We start from the raw sequence: 20,506 nt of genomic DNA on the forward strand, positions 1-20,506 counted from the left end.
AAATGAGGCACAGATAGGGGTGTGTATATGCAACACTGTTAATACAGCGGGATAAATTACAACCACAGAGTTTGTTGTGTTAGCTTCTGACCCTTTGTCATCTGACCTTTTGCCATCGGCATCTGAAATCAAAGACTTTAATCTTTGACACATAGTTTTTGGATGGGTGGGCATGTGGACACAAATATCTGGTCTACTTGATCATTTACATTTGAATGCTTTACCCACAAAGAGTAGACACGGGCACAAATAGCTCCCAACCCTCCAAACATGCATACTGGTGAGAGTATGCAGAGAAGAAATACACAATGGTGCTGTAATGGAACATATACAACACAAGCAGGATTACAGAATCTATGGGGTCTGAAATGGATAGGTCTGGTATTTTACAAGAATTATATACTAATTTCACCCTTACTTTTCTGCCTTAATTTAAGCATGTTGAGAAAGAGTCCCATCCACTCCCTCCAATCTCAGCCCATCTATGAATCTAACCTTTCTCTGTATGTCCACATCAGGAGTTAGGACCCCCAAGAAGAAGTTCTAGCCCTTCTCCAGGGCTTTTCATCCTCAAATGCTCTGTGTTTCATTGACCATTAAGAAGTAAACTGTAGTGTAATCCAGAAGGGGTCCAGGCCACCCAAACTGACTGCTAAGGAATCTGTGTACTGTGATTTCTATAAGTCAGATCTTTGTGACTCAGTGGTTAAAGCCATCTCCTACTACATAGTGACATTATGAAAACAGAGGCCCATTTAGCCAATTTGCAAGGTCTCTCTCCAGTTCTTTTGGTTCTCTTGACTGTAGCTGACATACCTTCTTTCTTTGCAGTGGCAGGAAACTAACCATTCCCTTGTCCCCTTGCTTTACCTGTGACATGTTAGCATAGGTGGAGGAAGAAAAATTATTTGTGGGGGCTGAGTGCATGCACACACGTGTGCGTGCTCTCCCCTGCCCAGCAGGTTAGCCTGTGGGGGAAGGGGCAGAGGGGGAAGGTCCATGGGGGGGCAGATTGAGGCTCCAGTGGTGAGGCAGGGAATGGGGCACAGACAGGGGCAGGGACAGGGGCAGGGGCAGGGGCTGGGTTGAATGGGGCCCCGGCCGGGCTGGGTAATGGGATAATCGGAGCCCGAGCACCTCATCCAGGGGCACAGGGGGCTCCCACCATTGTGCTCACCCCACTGGAGGCCTGGGGAGGCACATGTCCCCCAGATCTGTATGCAGGGTGGAGGCGATTGCCACTGCGTGCTGTGCTTTGCACCCAGCTGCAGCCTCCAGAGCAATGCAGTGCCACGTGCATCCCACTGCCAGGCAGGCAGGGGGTGTGGTGCAGCCCAGCAGCAGAAGGCACATGGTGTCACACCACTCCTGAGGCAGTTTCAGCAGGTTGCAAAGTGCAGTACGCAGCAGCAGCCGCCTCCACCCTGTGCAGAGATCCAGGGACACTTGCTCCCTGGGCCACCACCAGGATGTGCACAGCAGCAGGAGCCCCCCCACCTGCCATTTCCCTGCTTTCCTGCCCACTGCTGGCTGCTCCAGCACCATGTGGTTCCTGGCTGCATGGCCGCAACCACAGGACTCAGCAGGAGCCAGCCTAGCACAGCCCCGAGGACTGGGGTGATCGCCTGCAGTCCTTCCCTTCCTCCTTGTCCCCTCCCTCCATGTTCTTATCTGAGTTTCCTTTTCTGGTACAGGGAGGTGGGAACAGCCCCAGGGTCCCAGGCCAGAAACCTCTGTAAGGCTAGGCAAGCCATACTGCTGGGCTACTGGGTCCTGCTCCCAGCTTCCCCTGGGTCCTACTGCCCCGGCTCCTGTCATTTTGACAGGCAGCCAGGAGCAGATAAATATTAGTTTTCTAAACTTTTTTAGGGGCTCCGTGGGCTGGATTGATTGGCAGGCTGAATCTGGCCCACAGGCAGTATTTTGCCTGCCCCTGTGTTAGACTGATCCTTCCAACCCAACAGAGGTTAGCTGTTGTATTGTGTGGGTAGGATATTGGATTTGGATCCAATCCAGGAAGAGAAGCTTCATCTCTGCAGCCTCCTCTCCTAGCTCTGTCCCCTCTCTCCCAGTTCCTGTGCTGACTCAGGATGGGAGGGGGAGAAGGCAGGTGAGGGAGGTCCATTCTGGGGTTTCCCCAGCTGCTCTGAAGGGGGGGGGGCAGGTGGATTGGAGACCCCACCCTGGGAGGGGACATTTTCCCAGTCCCATACTGCAATCTGCCAATCAGAGAATGAGTCTGAGAAGCAGCAGCTGCGGGAGAGGACATTTTCCCAGCCCCATGCACCAATCTGGCAATTGAGACATGGGGTTGGAAAGCATCTGCCTGGGGCAAGAGACAGTTTCCTTGCCTCCTGCTGTCTGGGCTAACTGGGAGCAAGTTGTTCCCAGTCAGTAGTCTACATGTGCATTACTTTGCAATAGTTATTGCATGGTTAATCTACTACCTGTATTTACAGGTAGTACGCAACCATGCAGTAGACTAATCTACTGCACAGTAAATGCTGCGCACATATAGATGGTGACACTTTACTACACAGCACAGACACACCCAGAGGTTGTTTTCTTAGGGAGTAAACAGATCAAAGCTGAGAGGGTTCCTCTGAGGTATAGTCTCATATTCAGTGTCAAGCAGGTGCACAAAGCCATGTAGCCAGGATGGACAAGTAATTTCTCATGAACATTGTTAGGTTAACATCAACACCTGTGTATTCATCCACAGGTCTAGAATTTGAACCAACACATTGTGGTGTGAAGGCTCTCTGAATGGCGGAGTTTCCATTTACAAGCCAACTGTTTAGGCAAGACAACATAGGGGGAGATTAATTCTTCATGGTCCTTGGAAAATATGTACAGTCTTCTAGTGTATAGTGTCCTGTTTCTGGTGAGCACAGGAAGTTTCAAAGGAGGTCAGTGACGAGAGCCCTACCCTTCCAGGCTGTCAATTCTTTGCCATGGGCAGAGATCTCTTCCTGTTCCTGAGGAACGCTATCCATACCAGGATTTGTTTTACAGGTTAGGAGTAGGTAGAAGAGTTTTTAACATTGGGATGATGGTCCTTGAACCAGGGCTGTAAGAGTGGGTTCAAGCTCTGCACGTGTTTTGCGAAGTCCTAATTCATCCCTGTCTGGGTTTAAAGCTTCTTTGGTTCTATGCCATAATAGGTTTTTTCTCCACTGAGTACAAAAAGCAGCTACCTCCCACTCTTCTGAGTCAGGAGATGGCTGTCGCAAGCCCTGTTTGAAAGAAATAAATAATCACACAATAATATACTGACATTAGCAAGCTGGTTTAAATTTCTTACCATGCAAAAAAGTTGAAAAGTCAAAGAAAAATTTGTCTCAGACAACACAATAGAGTGGTTGATATAGGATGGTGGCAACAAAGAGCTAAAGGATGGAGATAGTAATGCTAATGGGCCTTGTGGAAAAAACAGGTGTTTGACTTTGTGGCACCTGACATTCTGATTAACAAGTTAGTTCCATACAAAATAATATGGCAGACATTTAACAGAACTGAGGATGACTAAATGATCTTCGTCTTGCCTGACCAATCTCATTTCCTTTTATGACCAGGTGACATCACCTGGACGGGAGAAGTGACCGACATCATATATATAGACTTAAAAAAAAGCCTTTGATCTGGTGTCCCATGATCTCATCATGGAAAAATTGGCCAACTGAGGCCTTGGCTACATCACAGTCTGATGGCTGGGGAATTGATTCCAAGGTCGGACCTAGAGAGTGGTAGTTGACAAGAGTGAATCATCATGGCATTCTGTTGCAAAGCACATAGCTGCCCTGCTCCCTAGAGCAGAAACAGCTAGAAAGAGAGAGCCCTATCAGCAAGTAAGGAGCCCAGCTGCTGGTCACCAGGGCAGCCACAGTAGTAATAAAGAAGCACAGCTGTGGGTTGCCAGGGAAACCGGTGAGTCAGCTGACTGGAAGGGGCAGGGCCTGGCTCCCATTTAAACCCAGACAGGGAGTCCTCTGCCAGCAGCCATAGAGGTTGGAACTCTGCCAGAGCAAGGAAAGGGAAGAGGCCAGGATGCATGGGCAGTTCTTACGGGTGAGACAGGGAGACACCCTGTGACAGGCTTGAATGTGGTTATAGTCGGATGGCTTAGTTTGTGTTGTAGCCAAGGGGCTTGAGTTTGTGTTGATGGCTTACTGTTTACAACCGGAGGACCGGGTGAGGCTATTAGGGGTTGGAGGAGGCCTCATAGGGGCTTCACGGTAGTGTGGGGACGCCAGCACCAGAGAGGGCACAGCATTTGGGGGTGCATTGACCCCAGCCCTGAGAAGCGGAGCAGAGAATTGGAGGCCAGGTAAGGCCAAGGCCACCTGAGCCCTGCAGGGGTTTTGAGACCCCAAGGAGGAGAGCTGGGGCCAGGCACAGCCACCTGAACCCCAAGACTGTGGTAACCCCAGAGCAAAGGGGGCAGCGTGAGAAGCGCCCCAGAGCAAAGGGGGCAGCGATTGATGAGTGCCAGACGGCCTGTGGGGCACAAGGTTGCGAGACAAGCCAGAGTGCCTGTGGGGTGCAAGGTTGCGAGACAAGGGCCGCGGAGAGCCCAAGCACCAGAGAGGGTTCAGAGAGCTAGACAGACCGAACAACGTCCAGGATATCTGCGAGGTTTGGGGCGTGGTACAGGGGCGGTTGGAGCCACGCATAGCCCATAAGGCTGGGGTGCACCAAGTCACAGTACAGAACAGGGGCCAGGATACATCAGAGCACCGTGTCCAAGAGGACAATAGGCAGCCTCCCTTATACATATAAAAGATCAAGACGTGGTGGGGAAGAATGAGGGTGCTTTAACGTGAACTTGGCACAGTACTGGGTGCTAGGGGAGATCACGGCCGCCCCTAGGACCCCACGCCGTGACACATTCCATGACCAGTGGTGTCCCCAAGGCTCCATCCTTGGACCTGTATTCTTTAATGTCTTTATTAATGATGTGGACACTGGTATGAGAAGCAGACTGGCCAAGTTCGCCAATGACATCAAATTTTGGAGTAGAGCGTCTACACCCGAGGATAGGCTGGTGATCCAGGCTAACTTTGATAGGTTTAGAAAGTGGGCGGATAAAAACCTGATGACATTCAATGCGGAAAAATGCAAGGTACTTTACCTCAAAGAAAAAACCCCACATCACATTTATAGGCTTGGCAGTGCTATGCCTGGTAGTACCATGGCTAAAAGGGACTTGGGGGTCATGACTGACCACAAGATGAACATGAGCCACCAATGCAGTGTTGAAGCTGGCAAAGCGAACAAAATTCTGGTTTGCATCCACAGAGGCTTTGCAAGCAAATCTCAGGATGTCACCCTTCCACTGTAATCAGCCTTGGTGAGGCCACAGCTGGAGTACTGTATCCCATTTTGGGCTCCATAATTCAAGAAGGATGTGAAGAAGCTTGAGAGAGTCCAGAGGAGAGTCATGCACATGATCAGAGGGCAAGAGAACAGGCCTTATGAAGAGAGGCTAAGAGCCATGGGACTCTTCAGCCTGGAAAAGCGCAGGCCCTGGGGTGACCTGGTGGCAACCTATAAGTATATAAGGGGTGTACATCTGGCTCTGGAGGAAAGCCTGTTCACCAGGTCACCCCAAGGAATGACAAGGTTCAATGGCCATAAACTCCCACAAGACCATTTTAGGTTGGACATGAAGAAAAACGTCTTTACTGTCTGAGCCCCAAAGGCCTGGAAAAGACTCTCTCCATAGGTGAAGCAAGCACCTACTCTGGACTCTTAAGAAATGTTTGGATGCTTATCTTGCTGAGATCCTATGACCCCAGCTGACTTCCTGCCCCTGGGGTAGGGGGCTGAACTCGATGATCTTCTGAGGTCCCTTCCAACCCTAAGATCTATGAAATCTATGAAATCTGAAAGCATAATAGTTAATGTAGATTCTGTTAGAAGGCAAATCTTCACCCTCAGCAGCACTTACTGAGTACCAAGTTTTGGCAAGCTGTTGAGGGCCACATTGGTAGCTGTCATGGGGTGGGGTCCCTAGGGACGGCCGTGATGCCCCTAGGGCCTTGTGACCCTGCTAGCTTTGACCCATGGGTGCCTTCTATTCACTCCTGTCACGTCTTGATGGTTAAGATAATAGATGGTAGAAAGGGAGGCTGCCTTCAAGGTGCTATGTAGTCACAGTCCTGGTGGACCCCACTAAGCCACGTAGGTTCTTAGACCCCTTGCTGGGTCCCTAAGGAAATGCCTCGCGGGACACTCCAACCCTTATGAGCTAGATGCGTTACTTCAAAGCCATCCCTTTATTATGCCCCATGCCTCACAGGTGGTATTCAAACGTTGTCCCTCTGAGGCCCTGATATAACTCAGCCTCCCTTCATCTCTGGGCTCTTTGCAGCCCTTTCTCTGAGCCCTCACTGGCGCTGGGCTCTCTTCAGCCCTGTCTCTGCACCCTCACTGGTGCTGGGCTCTCTGCAGCCCTGTCTCTGTGCCCTCACTGGTGCTGCACCCACTGGTGTTGAGGTCTCCACACTGTAGTGTGCCGCAATAAGGCCTTCTCCTCCCCAGTAGCCTCAGCCAGGTCCACCAGTCTAAATAACAATGGAAAACACAAGCCCCTGGTCTATAACGTAATTCAAACAGTGCAGGGTGCACTCTGTCCCTTTAAAAGAGGCAAACTTCTCCCCAAGCATTAAGTAACTTGTAGCACAGGGTACCTGGTGAGCTCTGGGAGCCCCATTAGTCCTGTAAGCGGTATATCAGGCAGCCACAGCATCTCTGGGCAGTTCTACTCTACAGGCTCCTTCCCCTGGTTGCTGCCAGAGAACTAACACCTGCTGGCCTCAGACCTGTGGTTTATATGTGCCCAGGGCCCTGCCTTCTTCCAGTCAGCTGACCAGGTGCGGGTTCAAGTTAATTCCATCATTTGCCTGCTGCCATAGTAACCTGCACCTGTGTGGGGTTTCTGCCTGGCTCCTAGGGACCTCTCTCTAGGCAGATTCTGCCCTTAAAGGAGCAGGCATCTTAGTATGCTGAGACAGTAACCCCACCCCTTGACAGATGTCCCACCCCTAGTCACCATCTTGTCCCGCCCCCTAACCCCTGACCTTTGCCACCAGAAGTCCCTCCCCTTGCTCCTGGAAGTACTCCTTTCAGCAAGAGGTTTTGTCACCTTGGAACCAGAAAAATACCAAATTATATTAAAAAAGCAAACATCTACACCCTCACAAAAACAATATTTTTGTCCTGATTTACATGTGTTTGTGTAGTGTATATAGAGGTGATTGCACAATAGCTTAAAATGAAGTCTTAGTCTTGTATATTGTGGGGGGGTGGATATAGCTTTGTGGGGGGCTGTGGGTGTGTGGGTATGCGGGGTGAGACAACATGTGCTTCTTTATGTGGGGTGTGGGTGGGGAAGGGGTTTGTGGGGAGATGGGTGCCTGGGGGGTTTGAGGGGATGGGAAGAGTCCGCCTGTATGGCAGTGTGAGGGGTGTGTGGGTGCATGTGTATGGTTGGGTGTGCATTTGGGACTCATCCTATGAACACGCGTACACACTCTGCCCCTGCCTACACATACATACACAGAGTCCCTGCTTTACCACACACACACACACACACACACACACACACACACACAGAGTCCCTGTCTGCCCACACACATGTACCAGCTAGGCCCCATGCTCCCCGGTTCAGCGCTGCAGCGGCAGCCATATGGTGCTAGAGCAGGGCAGGGTCAGGAAAGGAGTGAAATGGCTGAGGGTGGGCAGGGCTGGGCTGTTCAGCCCTGCTGAGGCTCCCCCTGGGTCCTACTGGCCCTGTCTCTTGTCAGCTTTGACAAGCTGCCGGGGCAGATAAATGTTAATTTTTTTAAATTTTTAGGGGTCCCATGGGCTGAATAGAATGGCCTGGCAGGCCGTATTTTGACTGTCCCTGGTTTAGTATGTAAGCCCAGGCCCTGCACTGGGGCCATTGCTATTCTACACTTCACATTCTGCAGCAACTCCCAGCCTTGCTCTAGCCTTACTCCCAGCTTTTGACCTGTGTGCCTTGTTCCTGCCTTGTCCCTACTTTAGACCCCAGTACTTTGCTCCTGCTTACCCCCATCATGTGTTCTGGACTCCCGAGCTCCCGTCCTCTGGCTTGGCCTAGCCTGGCCTAGACTAGCCTGTGGACTAGGAAGATGCAAACTAGAAACATAGGTTAGACTCCTGATTCTGACCTCTTTGTGCAGCCTTGACTTCCACTGACTTGGATTTGGATACCCTGCAGGCTCAGGTACTGGTTTAACCCTGAGCTCCTTAAGACTGCTCCCATCCATCCTAACAGACTCTGTTAGGACTGAATCTGGTGGAGTCCTGTTATAATTGATTCTCAGCCCCAGTCAATTCAGTGTCTTCATCAAAAAGTGGAAGAAAATAATTACTAAAAAAAACCCAATCCTCTGTAAATGACCAAGATTATTGGGGTGGTAAATAAAGAGGGCAGTCAGTGTTACAGAATGAGCAGGACTGCTAGAAAAGGCAGAGCTAATAAGCCATCTTCAGTGCCAAATGCAAATGTATATAATTAGGAACAAAAAACATTTACAGAATGGAGGACAGTGACTCTGAAAAGGGCTTAGTTGTGATTGTCTTTAACCAGATGTATAGTTGCAATTGGAGCCTAACAGGACAGACCACCTTGTTAAATAGCACATACTCATTCAGCCAGCCCTAGGGGGCTCCATGTCCTGCGTTAATAAGGAGATTTGGACATATTATTGTTCAAAGCTGTATCAGGGCCGAGTGTGGATGAATGTTCCTTCTCACCATTAGAAGTCTGATCTATTCAGTTATTTAAAATATTACAAGAAGGTCTTGCTGTCATCACAGTAATCAGGAAGCTTTTGGAATGGAACCAGAGCTAAGCCACATCTAAGAAGAAGGCACATACGGCCTGTTTGCAAGCAAATTCCAGATGTGAACCTACTTCTAGTTTTAAATGATTCCCTCGCTCTCCAAAACCAGGACCTGAAGTCACTTTGTTGATCTCAGAGCTTTGCATGTAAAAACAGACCAGTAATTGAGCACCCCTGGATTTAGATGGAAAAGTAAGAAATGTTGACTGTGAAGGTTAATTATTTAGAAGAATTAATTAATCCATGGTTTTCAGCAAGAAGGAAACTGCTACATGGATCACCACAACAGTAAAGTAGAAGAGAGATGCAAATGGTAGGCCTAAAGAATAAAACCAATCAAGGGTAAGAAACACTGGTGTGATACCACAGGCAGGTAGAAGTCCAGTATGATGAATTTCCTGAGGATTTTGTTAGAGCAAATGTCTGTTCTCACTTGGCAGCATTAGCACTAACTAACCTCAAATGGAATCTGCAAAGATTCCTATAGATTCCAGTGGCACTAGAATTCCTCAGTTCCTCCAGGCACTTTGAATATCCTAGTCTTAATCCAAGAATATCATCATAAAAATGTTACTCCAGGTATATTTGCCCTATAAATGACCTTGTGCTGTCCCAGTGCAGACTTACTTTGATGCATGCTGCTTCTGCTGCCTTCAGCAGCTGTAGCACCGCCTGAATTAGGTTCTGGGCATTGTTTACCAGGAGTTCAGCAGAGCACCTGCTCCCTGCTATTGCTGCTTTTACCCTAAAAAGTATTCAAAAGATAAAAAGAAAACATTATACAGCTTGCTATGTGAAGGTATGCTGTCACTAGAGTCAGAGGCAGTTTTGTGGGGAGGACAAGAAGATGCTGTCACTCCTATCAACATGCTCAGCCAGTGCAGTGATGGGGGCAAACGAAGTACCTTGAGACATATATACCAGCCCCAATGAGGGCAGCAAAAAAGGGACGTCACAGCCATATCTGTTACAGGGAAACAAAACCAATGGATAGATCCTGATTAAGACCTGCTCCCCCAGATCTGACTCAGTGCCAGTTAACAGGCAGTGGAATGGAGTGGTTTGTTTTTAACAAGACCAGGATAAAGGGTACAGATAGATGTTCAGGTCCCCACTCTAACTCATGACACTTTACATAAAGCGCCTTAAGTTAGAGTGCCCTCCGCTCCCGACCCAACAGATGTTCACTTATCTGAACCCAACAGAAATCAAGCCTGCCTGCACCAGCTCTGCTGGCCAGCAGGATGGAGCATGCCTGCTCCACACCTTTCCCCAGCCCTGCCCCACACCTTTCAGCTCTGGGGCTATCAGCAGGGAAGGAGGAGTCAGCCAGCACCATCATGCTGCCAGATGGGCTTTGCCAAACCTGAGCTGGCGTGAGGGGTCACAGCCCCCCACCTTGTGGTCCCTCTTACTAGCTGGGGAACTGGAAGCAGCTTGGCAGGGTTCATGAAATGACGGGGCTCTGATCCACACCCCACCACCACCACCTCCAGCTCAGGCCAAGCAAAGCCCAGGCTGTAGTGCATTGCTTCTGGCTCCCCACTACCTTCTTCCCTCTCTCTTCCTTCCTGACAGCCCTGAATATACAAATATTAACCCTAGGGAAATTCCCTAGGGGCGGTAAGCAGAGCACCTTCATTTTATCCCTCATTTGAGGAAAGTTAATTTTTCGTGTAATCGGCCCCTTTAAAATCACTCTGCAGCCATGCACACATATCAGAGTACAGATGTAGAGTGCTTGCAAGGGCCAAGTAACACACAAAACGTAACTTCTGTCTGCACCCAAAAAGGCACCTGGGGTAGTCACCAGGATGCAACCAGCAGCCTCCAGTTGCCCTCACCTAGCATGAGAGAAAGAGCCAGGTTAGTTTTTAGGCTTGTAAGAAAGTAAAATAAAGAGGAAACTTCTCCAAGGCAAAGACAATGCTCACCTCAGTGATTGCTACTGGTACCATATGTGTATACTAGTGAGAAAAACAGCAAGCTGCACCCTTGAAGATCCTCAACTATTAAGGGACACCCCTACCTCTTATGCACGCTAACTGTGAGCAAGAGAGCACCCTCTGACCTTGTGATTTACCTGGCAAGAATGCTGAGCTGACTGCTGATGGTCTGGATCTGCTCCGTGACATGCAGCACAGCTGGTGCACACCTGTCATCCAAGCAATTCTTTGCAATGATGTGGCCAAATTTAACAAACACTTGCCCCTTGGAAGCCACTTGTCCAGCACAGTCAACAAGCTGCTCTTTGGTCTAAAATTGAATCAAAGACATATGTAGAAGGGAGAGATGTGAATCATTCCTAGGGCTATAATCACTTCTATAGCATAAGGACCATAACTTCTTGCTGCACCTAGGCAAACCAGAAATGCTGGTGAGCCTGACAGCAGGCCTTTTTCCAGCTCCATCTGCTATTAGATATGAGTTCCCAAGCTTGTTAGCACAAAGCATCTTTATCAGCACCTGAATCTAGACATGGAGTGTCCAGTTCTTACATCTATGTTTCACTTCCCCACAAGCACTGCCAGAACCGCTGCACTGGAACACCCCAAGCAGGCCCTGTGCCTCTGATACTAGATAACAGGCAGGAAACTGATGAGTAGATGCAGTGCAAGCACTCTTCAGCCAACAGCTGGAGGATGCTTTACACCTCCAAACTCCCCCTCTTGTAGCAGCAGCTTATAGCTCCTTCCACCTCCTTCACCCCATTTTGCAGAAGCCTCAATGGGAAGTGCTGCCATACGTAATTCTATCAAAGGATCAGAACCACCACAGACTAGGGGCCCAACCTGAAGCAGTCAGGCCTTAAGGAAGCCAAGCAGGGGAGGGGAGGAAAGGGTGACAGGTCAGAGGACGTAGTGAAATAGGAGAGGAAATGGACAGAGAACTCTCTCACCTTCCTCTGCCTTCTGGAGAAAACTTTTCAGAGCTTTCCACAAATACCTCTAGCAGTGCTAGTAAATAAAGTTGCCTAGAGTTGCCTATATAGGAACCTCTCAGGGGGGAGGGAGGGAGGGGGAGGAAGAAAGAGAGGGAGTGGGAACTGGAGTTATCTGGGGATTCTAGGAGAGGCTGTGAATATGCTCTGAGCCAATTACATACCTTCAGGCTGGCTACAGGGGTGTGGACAGGGATGGCCAACCCGTGACATGTGTGCAACAAGTGTCATGGAGAGCTTCTATGTGTGGCACATAACAAATCCTGGAGGGGACAGGCAACACAGTGGCAGACAGGGAAGGAAGCCTAAAGGACAGCAACTTCAGGCAATACATACAGGAAAGGAATCAGAAAGCAAAGCAGGAAATGGGGCAGGGGGAGGATCAGAGGGGACTTGGAGAGAGCATGGGCCTAACTCATGGCAGGCTTGCCAAAAAAGATTGGCTCCCATTGCCCTGTGGCATGCTCAGTAACACCTCTACATTAGCTGGGGGTGGGGCAATGCTACTTACAAAGCAACCCACAGAAAACTTTTGTCATACTTGTTGACCCAGACTGGTACTGGATGGTTGTATCTACATGGAGCACTGGAAAACCAGCCTGATCTGAACACAAATGTTGGGAACGCGGGGAGGCGGTTGTGAGAGGTGGGAACAGTTGCTTCCCCTCCCATTTCTGGCTGGGCAGGCAACCTCTGCCTCCTCTCATGCCTCCTTGCCCTAAAAGCCCTGAATTTTCATTTTGCCATTTGGCAAGGGGGTGGAGGCGTTCTCCTGTCAGGTAGCTGATGGCTCAGAGGTGGGGGAAGCCTTCTTCTGATTTGGGCAACCCATGAAGGGATCATACAAGAAACTGTTCTGCCAGCCATGCAGACTGGAACCCTCACATTTAGCCTCTTTGCCTGCTGAATGACTTAAAACACAGTCCAGGAGGCATCCTGTTCTCTTGCCTTATCTGAGGGTCTCTGTAGTGATGGCTGCATGGTGCTGTTTTCTGCAGCAGTGGCCCAGACAGCATTAACTCTAATTTCATGGAGAGTTCAATAGTCATCATTAAGCTTGGCACCTCTCTATGCATTCCTGCATTTGTACCAGGGGTTGGACCAGGTGTTCCCTAACATCCCTTCCAATCCTGTGCTTCTATGATCCTATGATTCTGCACTCGGCTCTTAGTTCTCTGCCCATAAGACAGCTCATCACTGACACAGTGTTTGCTGAGAGGGAAAGATGAAAAAATATTCCATCAGACCTATCCTGGATCTCCTCCCTCTGACACCAATAACCACAGCTCCAAAGGCCTGATGAAAGCTTGACCCCTTACTTTGCTACTAATATCTAGGTGTCCTATCTCCCAAGTCCCAGAAGTTCTCTCTGAAGGTGGGCTTTGTTATCTCCTCTCTGTAGGTGGGCAGCAGAGATGTCAGAGACTACGTAACTCCCTCACCATCACTGAGAACCAGAGCCAGGATCTGGAATAAAGCCCTTTCCCCAGTCACATCTTTACTCTGCACTGACACTAGTCCCTACACCACTCAGCATCCCCAATTCACAGGCTCACACAGAATACAAGAGATGGGAGGGAAGAGACAAGCCTGAATGAACAGATGCAACCTAGAAGAGGTGGCCAGGGAACTGATTGCTACAACCAGAGGGGAGAGGAGGTGCAGTAAAGAACACTCTGGCTGAAATGAAAAACAAAGAGCCTGTAAAACCCCATGGCCTGTCCCTGTTGGGCTAGGGTACATTGGTGTCTTTGCTTCCCAGTTCCCCCATGTGATCCTTTCTCCTGACAAATGGCCCCAAAACCCAAAACACACTGGAAAGTGGACTGGTCTTACTGTGAGGCACTTTGCTTCCTGGCACCAGGTTACTTCCTGTTAACAGCTCCATTGCTGAAAGGGCAGCATTAGCCAACAGACTCACAAGCTTGCAGCCTGTGCTACAATGATTTTGGGGGTGCAGAGACTAAACTGAAGGGACAACAGAGGTGACGGGGAGCTGCTATGCCAGTGTAGGGGAGCAGACTCTATGAAAGGTCCTTATTCCCATATTCTTAACTTGAGTGGACACAAGGACTGAGGGTCTGGCTCACAGATGGGAAAGCTCAGTCTTTATGCATGCTTAGTGGGTTGCTCTGGTCCGGGTTGCCATAATATATATTTTCTCCTGCTCTGCACCACACAGTAGGGGGAAGTACCGTAATGGGTCCTTTCCTCTTTAGAAACTGTGTCATGTGAAACATCTGAGTGGCCAGTTCCCTGGTGACCTGGCCCAGTCTACTGGTGTCATCCTGTAAAGCTTCAGTTTCTGGTCGCAGGGCTCCCCATGGCGGCTCTCCGTTGCTGGCGTGTTGGTCCTTCCAGCACTCATGCGGGAGCTGGCAAGACAATGAAACCAATTCACCTCAGGTAATTTATCTTATTTTCAGCAGCCTGCTTTACTTATCTCCATGGCAAAGGGCAATTGTGAAGAGAGCTCAGGTCCCCTTTACAGAATGCTTTTGTAATCAAAAAGGAGTTATGTTTAAATGCTTGGGCCATTCTGCATACATAAGCTTTCAGACACTCCTATAAAGCCATGCAAATAAGCCCTGGCAGAATGAGAACTGTCTTGCCCAGTACTCTAAGTCCCTGATTTCCACTTGACTGAGTCTGCCCAGAAGAAGCTTTCCAAACCTGATTGTTCCTTTTAATTGCCCCTCACATTATCCCTGTATGTAACCCCCAGTTTGAACCATCCTTTCAAACTGCAGTTCTAAGCTGCTCAGAAGAGCAATTATGAGCTAAAATGACTCTGGAATGTTTATTCTAAAATGCCTGAATACTGCTGCTATGGCCCTAGGCACCTTGGAGGGCTGGAAGCTAAATACAAAAATGGCATCAGCACTTCCTACAAGCTAACAGAGCAACAAATCCCATTGGCTAAACTGACTGGGAGAATGATGAACCCAGGCCTCAGAGTGCTAGTGCTCAGGCCCTCCCTGAAGCTCAGACAACAACATGGGCTCCCCAGGATGCTTGGTCAGACATTCCAGAGGAACTCGGTGGAGACAGCAGCTGCAATGGAAAGAAAGAGCTGCAGTGTGAGGAGCTGAGCCAGGAATCGCTGAGGTTGGCACCAAGGTACCAACAGGAGTCCCCCACCCTGCCCTGCCCATGGCATAGTGAAGGCTGAAGATTCAGAAATTGGAGAGTTTATGCAAATGTCTTATATCAATATTTGCACCTTTACATAAACGGAAGTAACCTGCCCACTCCCTCCCCTTCCTTTTCCCCCCCTAACTCATCAGAACAACAGGGCTGTAGTATGACATGAGCAGCCTACCTTGGATGCTCCCTCCAACTTTCTCCCTGTTCCTATTCATGTACCAGAGAAGGAACTGTGGCACCTATGTTGAGAAAGCAAGCATACCACCTGCTAGCTATGGCTAGGTGTTTGCTCTATGATGCTTCTGCTTCTCTCTGGTTCCTGTTGGCAGATCTCTGTTGACAAGCACATTACCCAGGGCAACCCTGGGCATAGCTCCAAATCCACAGCCATAGCTGAAATGGCAGACTATGTGCTGGGTGAAGACACCTCCTGACCAGTGCGGGAACCAAAAGCAACCATCCCTGCAGAGGTGAGGATGATGATTACAATCAGCAACTATCTCATTTTTGAGTGGCAGACTTGCTGTGCACCTACATCCTACCTGGGTGCTTGATGCTAGATCTAAATACTGTCCCCTGGATCAGCACCAATACCTCCATATTTGATTCAACATTACTCACTCAATGATAAACTCTGAGCTCAGATCTGGTTTACAGGGAACTCCAGTTCTGGCCTCTTTTACATAAGTTCACAAGGCAATCAGTTGTTTTGTCTCCTGAACCCTGAGAATGTGGTGCCAGGCCTGGCGGTAACCCCCAGTAAACAGAACACTAGGCACATGCTGCCTGATGTTTCACTGCCTGGACGTTAAGGCAGTAATGCAGGTACAAGGACATATTATATTTTCTTGCATACAACTCACCCCTGAAGATATGCACTTTGTTTTGGGAAGGGCAGAAGTACTGGGGAAAAGATTTTTTTCAGAGTTAAGGTTGCATAGAGCAGGGACACAGTTAAAAATTCTGCAAGGCTGTGAACTAGGAGAAGGGAGACCAGGAGGAGTTAGTAGGCAGCAAAAGTTAGCTTGATTACTGGAACATCAAGACCATTAAAAAGGAGACCAGTTGATTGGGAAAAACAGTGAGCCATTAAGTCAACTGACTCCCTCAACTGCTATTGCTGCTGCTGCTGTGCAGTTGGCTTTGAAACAGGAATCAAAATGGGGTGCTTCTATTCCAGGCAGAAACGTCAACTTCCTCACTTAAAATATGCACCCCAATTTTGGGGAGCTGATTTTTGGAGAAAAAGTGCATGTGATATGTATTGTCACAGTATTGTCAGAGACTCTGAACAACCAGAATTCTAGAGTATCCTATGCTTTGCTTTAAAAGAAAAAAGTTACAGTTCTAAAGCAATTTCAGACAAGATAGAGGATAGCAGAAAAGCAGTGAAATGCATTTGGCACAACTTAGAATTTGCACTGATTAATTTTAGGAAATTGCTAGAAGGGACAAAATCCACTATACCATTTCAAATGTCTCCCTGGCAGCTAAACCTGTCCATTCACTCTTGGCCAGGGAACTGTCCGCTGAATTGGCAAAACCTGCACAACTCTGATTTTTTGTGCCGGGTATTTCAGCTTGGAAGAGCTGTGCTGTGCCATAATGTTGATGTGAAACAGTATGTGACTCACTGTTTTGCAAGTACAGTTTAATGAGCTCCAGGGCTGATTCCCTGATGCCCGGAACTGACTGAAGTTGGGTCACAACACAGTGAGCTTTAGCAGCCCATTCCCATAAAATATTATCCAGCTGGAAAAGCTCCTTGTCCTGTTGGCTTTGTAGGAGTTTACTAGCTCTTCTTATCACCTCCGAGGTGAGGAGGAGAAGGTGGTCTGTGGCTGAGAGCAAGCTTTCCTGTAGGTTTAAGCAAGCAGTGTTCTGCAGAGCATCTTTTATGATTGTTTTGACTTGCTGGACATTTGCCATCATCTGCCCAGCCCTCTCGTCAAAGACCTTTCTGATCATCTCTCTGTCACTGCCATGGACCCTTGCACAAGGCAGAGCCAATTGGACAACACTTTGGATGACCCTTAGAAATTCCTGGTTGGTGCTGTTGAGGTAGAGCATCAGTGTTTGCACCCTAATGGCAAGCTCTCGCTGGAGAAGCTCAAAGCGAACAGACAGGTTGGGGGTAGGCACTAGAGAGACCGACAGAATATCTGCAACCTGCAACACAGCTTCAGTCAATATCTTGATTTCCTGCCTCAGCACAAGAATCTCACAATCCCTACCACCTTCAGCACAGGAGGTGGGAGACAGGCAGGCTGCTTCCTGTATTCTCAGAGAGCTCTCGGACACAGCTGCCAAGACAGCCTGCAGGCAAAGCTTGTGCTTCATGGTATTTCTCAGTTCACTCAAGAACAAAACATCTCTTCCTATGAAATGATCCACAGAGAGCAGGAGCACTTGCATGATGACAGACCACAGAACACAGTTGGCTTCCAGTCTGCCCACTCCAGCCTGGTTAGAGTGGAAGCTACCAGAGGACAGCACCTTCTCTAACAAAAGCTTTGTATTAGTCTGGGCACACCTGAATTTTGCTTGAACTCTTACAAACCTTTCACGGATCTTTGGAACCACAGTGTGCTCCTCCTCAGTGTCTGTACATGCAATGTCACCTGCTAGCTGAACAACCAGCGCTAACGCCTGCATTATCTCATCCAGAGTTTGTTTGCTTTTCACAAAATCATATGGAGATATAAAGCAGAACAACTGCTGTGACAGGCTGTACCAAGACCCTGCCACAGTCATCAGGCACTGCTTAGTTTCACAAATCCTCTCAGAAAGCAAGATAGCTGTTTGAAGGAGTTTGTCAGTACTGGACAGTGGGTCCGGACATATTTCCCTAGCTAAGCTAACAACACATGGTGTTAATAATACTATCTTTCTGTACTGTGTCAGCTTTTCCAACAAAGGTGCCTGAACAAAGGGTAAGGCTTCCTTAGCTGCATCAACACAGCAGTTGGAGAGTTCAACCAAAGCGGAGCAAGCAGTATTGACAGCTGTGACATCATGTTTCTTTGTTGCTGTTAAGAGTTGCCCAATCACAGGGTGTACATCCGCTTTTCTTGGAGTGCCATTAATATATAAGCTACCTGGACTTAGAGGCATCTCAAAAGCACATGAGACTGACTGAAGTGGTTTGCATAAAAAATCTTCCAGTAGTTTGTTATTGTCAGTGGTCTTTGGTTTTATGGCATGTGTGGCCCTGGGTGTAGGCAGTTCATGAGCAGCAAAGCAAGCCAGTTTTCTGGGAAGGTCAGGCTCCCGAATGTGCTCCCGAAGGGGGCTAAGAATAGCTGGATGGTTGGACTCATCTAGCCCTTCTCTGACCCTGCAAGCAGAGTCAACCAGATGCTTTGCCTTCCTTAAGAAAGTGTTTCTTGCTTGTGAGCAGGAGATTCTTTCTAAACACTGGTCAGTGGCAGCTTTCACTTCAAGAATGGATGTGTCCAACTGCTTAACTAAAACAAGTAAGCCGTTCCTGAAAATGGGATCTCTGGCTTTATCCACATATCTGCGAATGACCTGGACAATGCGGGCAGCTCGGCAGGTAAAATTAGCAGCATGCCAGGAAAACTCTCCAGAGGTCTCGCTTTCCAGAGCTTTCTCACAACCGTCTCTATGATTGGCCATTTCTTGAACAGACAGATCCAGGAATCCATGCAAGCTGATTACCTCATCAAAGCATGCCAGCAGGCTTTCTGTTGTCCCAGCCCACATATGATACAAGGACTGCAGTTGTTCAGACATGCTAACCTTCGGAGGATCTTTGCTCACTTCTGTGAGGAGCAGTGGCACAGTGGCCAGGAGTCTATTTAAACAACCTACACAGTCCTCAATTTCAGTAACAGTATTGATTTTAGTGCACCTGGCCAGAGCAAAATTGGCCACTTTGATCATCTGATGAGAGTGGCTAAAGAAGGCAGTGATGAGAGGCTGAAGTTTCTTCAGAAATCTGTTCCCTTCTGCAGGGGCACATGACATAACAGTAGGCTCCAGCACAGCTTCTATTAACCGTTTCAGGGGTTCTTTCGTTTCGGTGAACGTGTCCACAATCTGGCACAGAAGGGCAGTGAGCACTGCTTGATCAAGACTCTCCACTTCTTCCCTCATTGTGTGACATTTCTCTACTAGTTCACCCATTATCTGACTTTGTGTTGCCAGCTGTCTTGGTAGGCCTGCGTGGCTGTAGATGCTTTTCCAGAAAGTTAGGAGATGATGGCAATGTTTGATGAGCTGCAGCTTAATATTTGGCCTGGATGAGTCAGCTAAAATCATGCAGTAGAAAACCACTGCTTCTACAAGCAAGTTAAATTCACCTTCATAAAAGTGCTTAGGGTGTGGACTGGACAAGAGACCCATTAGCTGACTCAGATGGTGGGAAAAGAGACCGTTTCTCTCCCTTAGTTCCTTGTTCCCCGAGTCATTTGTAAGCAAGGAAATCAGTTCTTTTACAGTTCTATCAATCAAGGCAAAAACATAGTCTTTAGAAAGGTGCACCTGCAAGTCCTGAGGGTGTTTTAGAACACCATGCTTGGCAGCGTGCAACAGCGGGACACATTTCTTAAGGATCTGCAGGGTTTCAGCCAAGTGTTTCTGCTGAGGAGATGCTTTGAGTTCCTGAATGCGTCTTTCTGTCAAATTGTTCAGCAAAAGCAGGGACTCTGAAAAATCCCGGAAAGCAGCCAGCAGGGCTGATATATCTCCTGCAGACTCCATTGTGCTCAGGCAATCCAGAAGCCAGTCAGCAGCCTGAATAATCCTCCTCACTGAAGCGTCCTCTTCAATTTGGAGAATCTAGTCAATAAAGTCAGAAAAAAGTATCAGAAGAACTAAACATTTAGCTTATTTCCAAGGCTTGTTTTTATCCATTTTTCTGGGAATGCACTGGTTATTTACAGCTCTAACTTGTATCTATTTTTAAAAATGCCTGTGTGCACAAATAAGATTGTACATATTTTATGATGAGCAGACTGAGAGTACAGAAATCTCATAGTCCAGAACTCTAACAGCATTGCAAGGTCTCCTCTTTTTTGTTCTTGGTAGCCTTGTTCATGATGCAGAGTCTCCGAGCATCTCAGGAATGAAGGGATAGAGATGCACAGCACTCTGGGAAGCTGTTACTTCATCCTACATATGACAAAATGGGGGTATGGAGAGGCTAAGTATCTCACCAAGGTCACTACAGAAATTTCCCAATGTTCCAATTGCCAGTCCTACATCTAAACCACCAGACCAGCCTTCCTTCTCATTAACACTGTGCAGCCACAAGCTAGGATTTCCTGTACTAAAAAGAAGCTTCAGACCATGTGAAATGACTACTCTTGTGTATGGGACCTTTAAACACCCCAAAAAACTGCACCCAGTTGTTCTTCTCATTGCTCCCAAATACCTGAGAGGCAGTGTGGTACAGTACTTAGGACGCTACATCTAAGATCTATTCTTGGCTTTTACGCTGACTTGCAGTGTACCCATGGACAAATCCATTCACCTTCTTGTCTTTGTGTTCCTTTTTCTAAATGGGGGTATCAACATT

General features: G+C 48.2%; 1 protein-coding gene across 4 annotated transcripts in view; it reads right to left on the reverse strand.

Annotated features, from left to right (window-relative positions):
* The window catches only part of LOC109319422 (vinculin-like), a 43,517-nt gene that overhangs the window by 13,332 nt on the left and 9,679 nt on the right, over positions 1 to 20,506 (reverse strand). For 2 of the 4 annotated variants that reach the window (XM_019548973.1, XM_019548971.1), the window contains 5 exons: positions 16,432 to 19,767; positions 14,013 to 14,192; positions 10,960 to 11,132; positions 9,504 to 9,621; positions 2,468 to 3,236 (listed from right to left, as the gene is read on the reverse strand). In XM_019548973.1, coding sequence (XP_019404518.1) covers positions 3,039 to 3,236; positions 9,504 to 9,621; positions 10,960 to 11,132; positions 14,013 to 14,192; positions 16,432 to 19,689 — 3,927 coding nt within the window. In that variant the 5' untranslated portion in view covers positions 19,690 to 19,767 and the 3' untranslated portion in view covers positions 2,468 to 3,038. Of the gene's footprint in view, positions 1 to 2,467; positions 3,237 to 9,503; positions 9,622 to 10,959; positions 11,133 to 14,012; positions 14,193 to 16,431; positions 19,768 to 20,506 lie in introns of those variants that run through there. The other 2 variants (XM_019548972.1, XM_019548974.1) reach the window with 2 other exon arrangements.

Source organism: Crocodylus porosus, unplaced genomic scaffold, assembly GCF_001723895.1.
Source record: "Crocodylus porosus isolate Cpor-Errol unplaced genomic scaffold, CroPor_comp1, whole genome shotgun sequence".
NCBI classification, from domain to species: Eukaryota; Metazoa; Chordata; order Crocodylia; family Crocodylidae; genus Crocodylus; species Crocodylus porosus.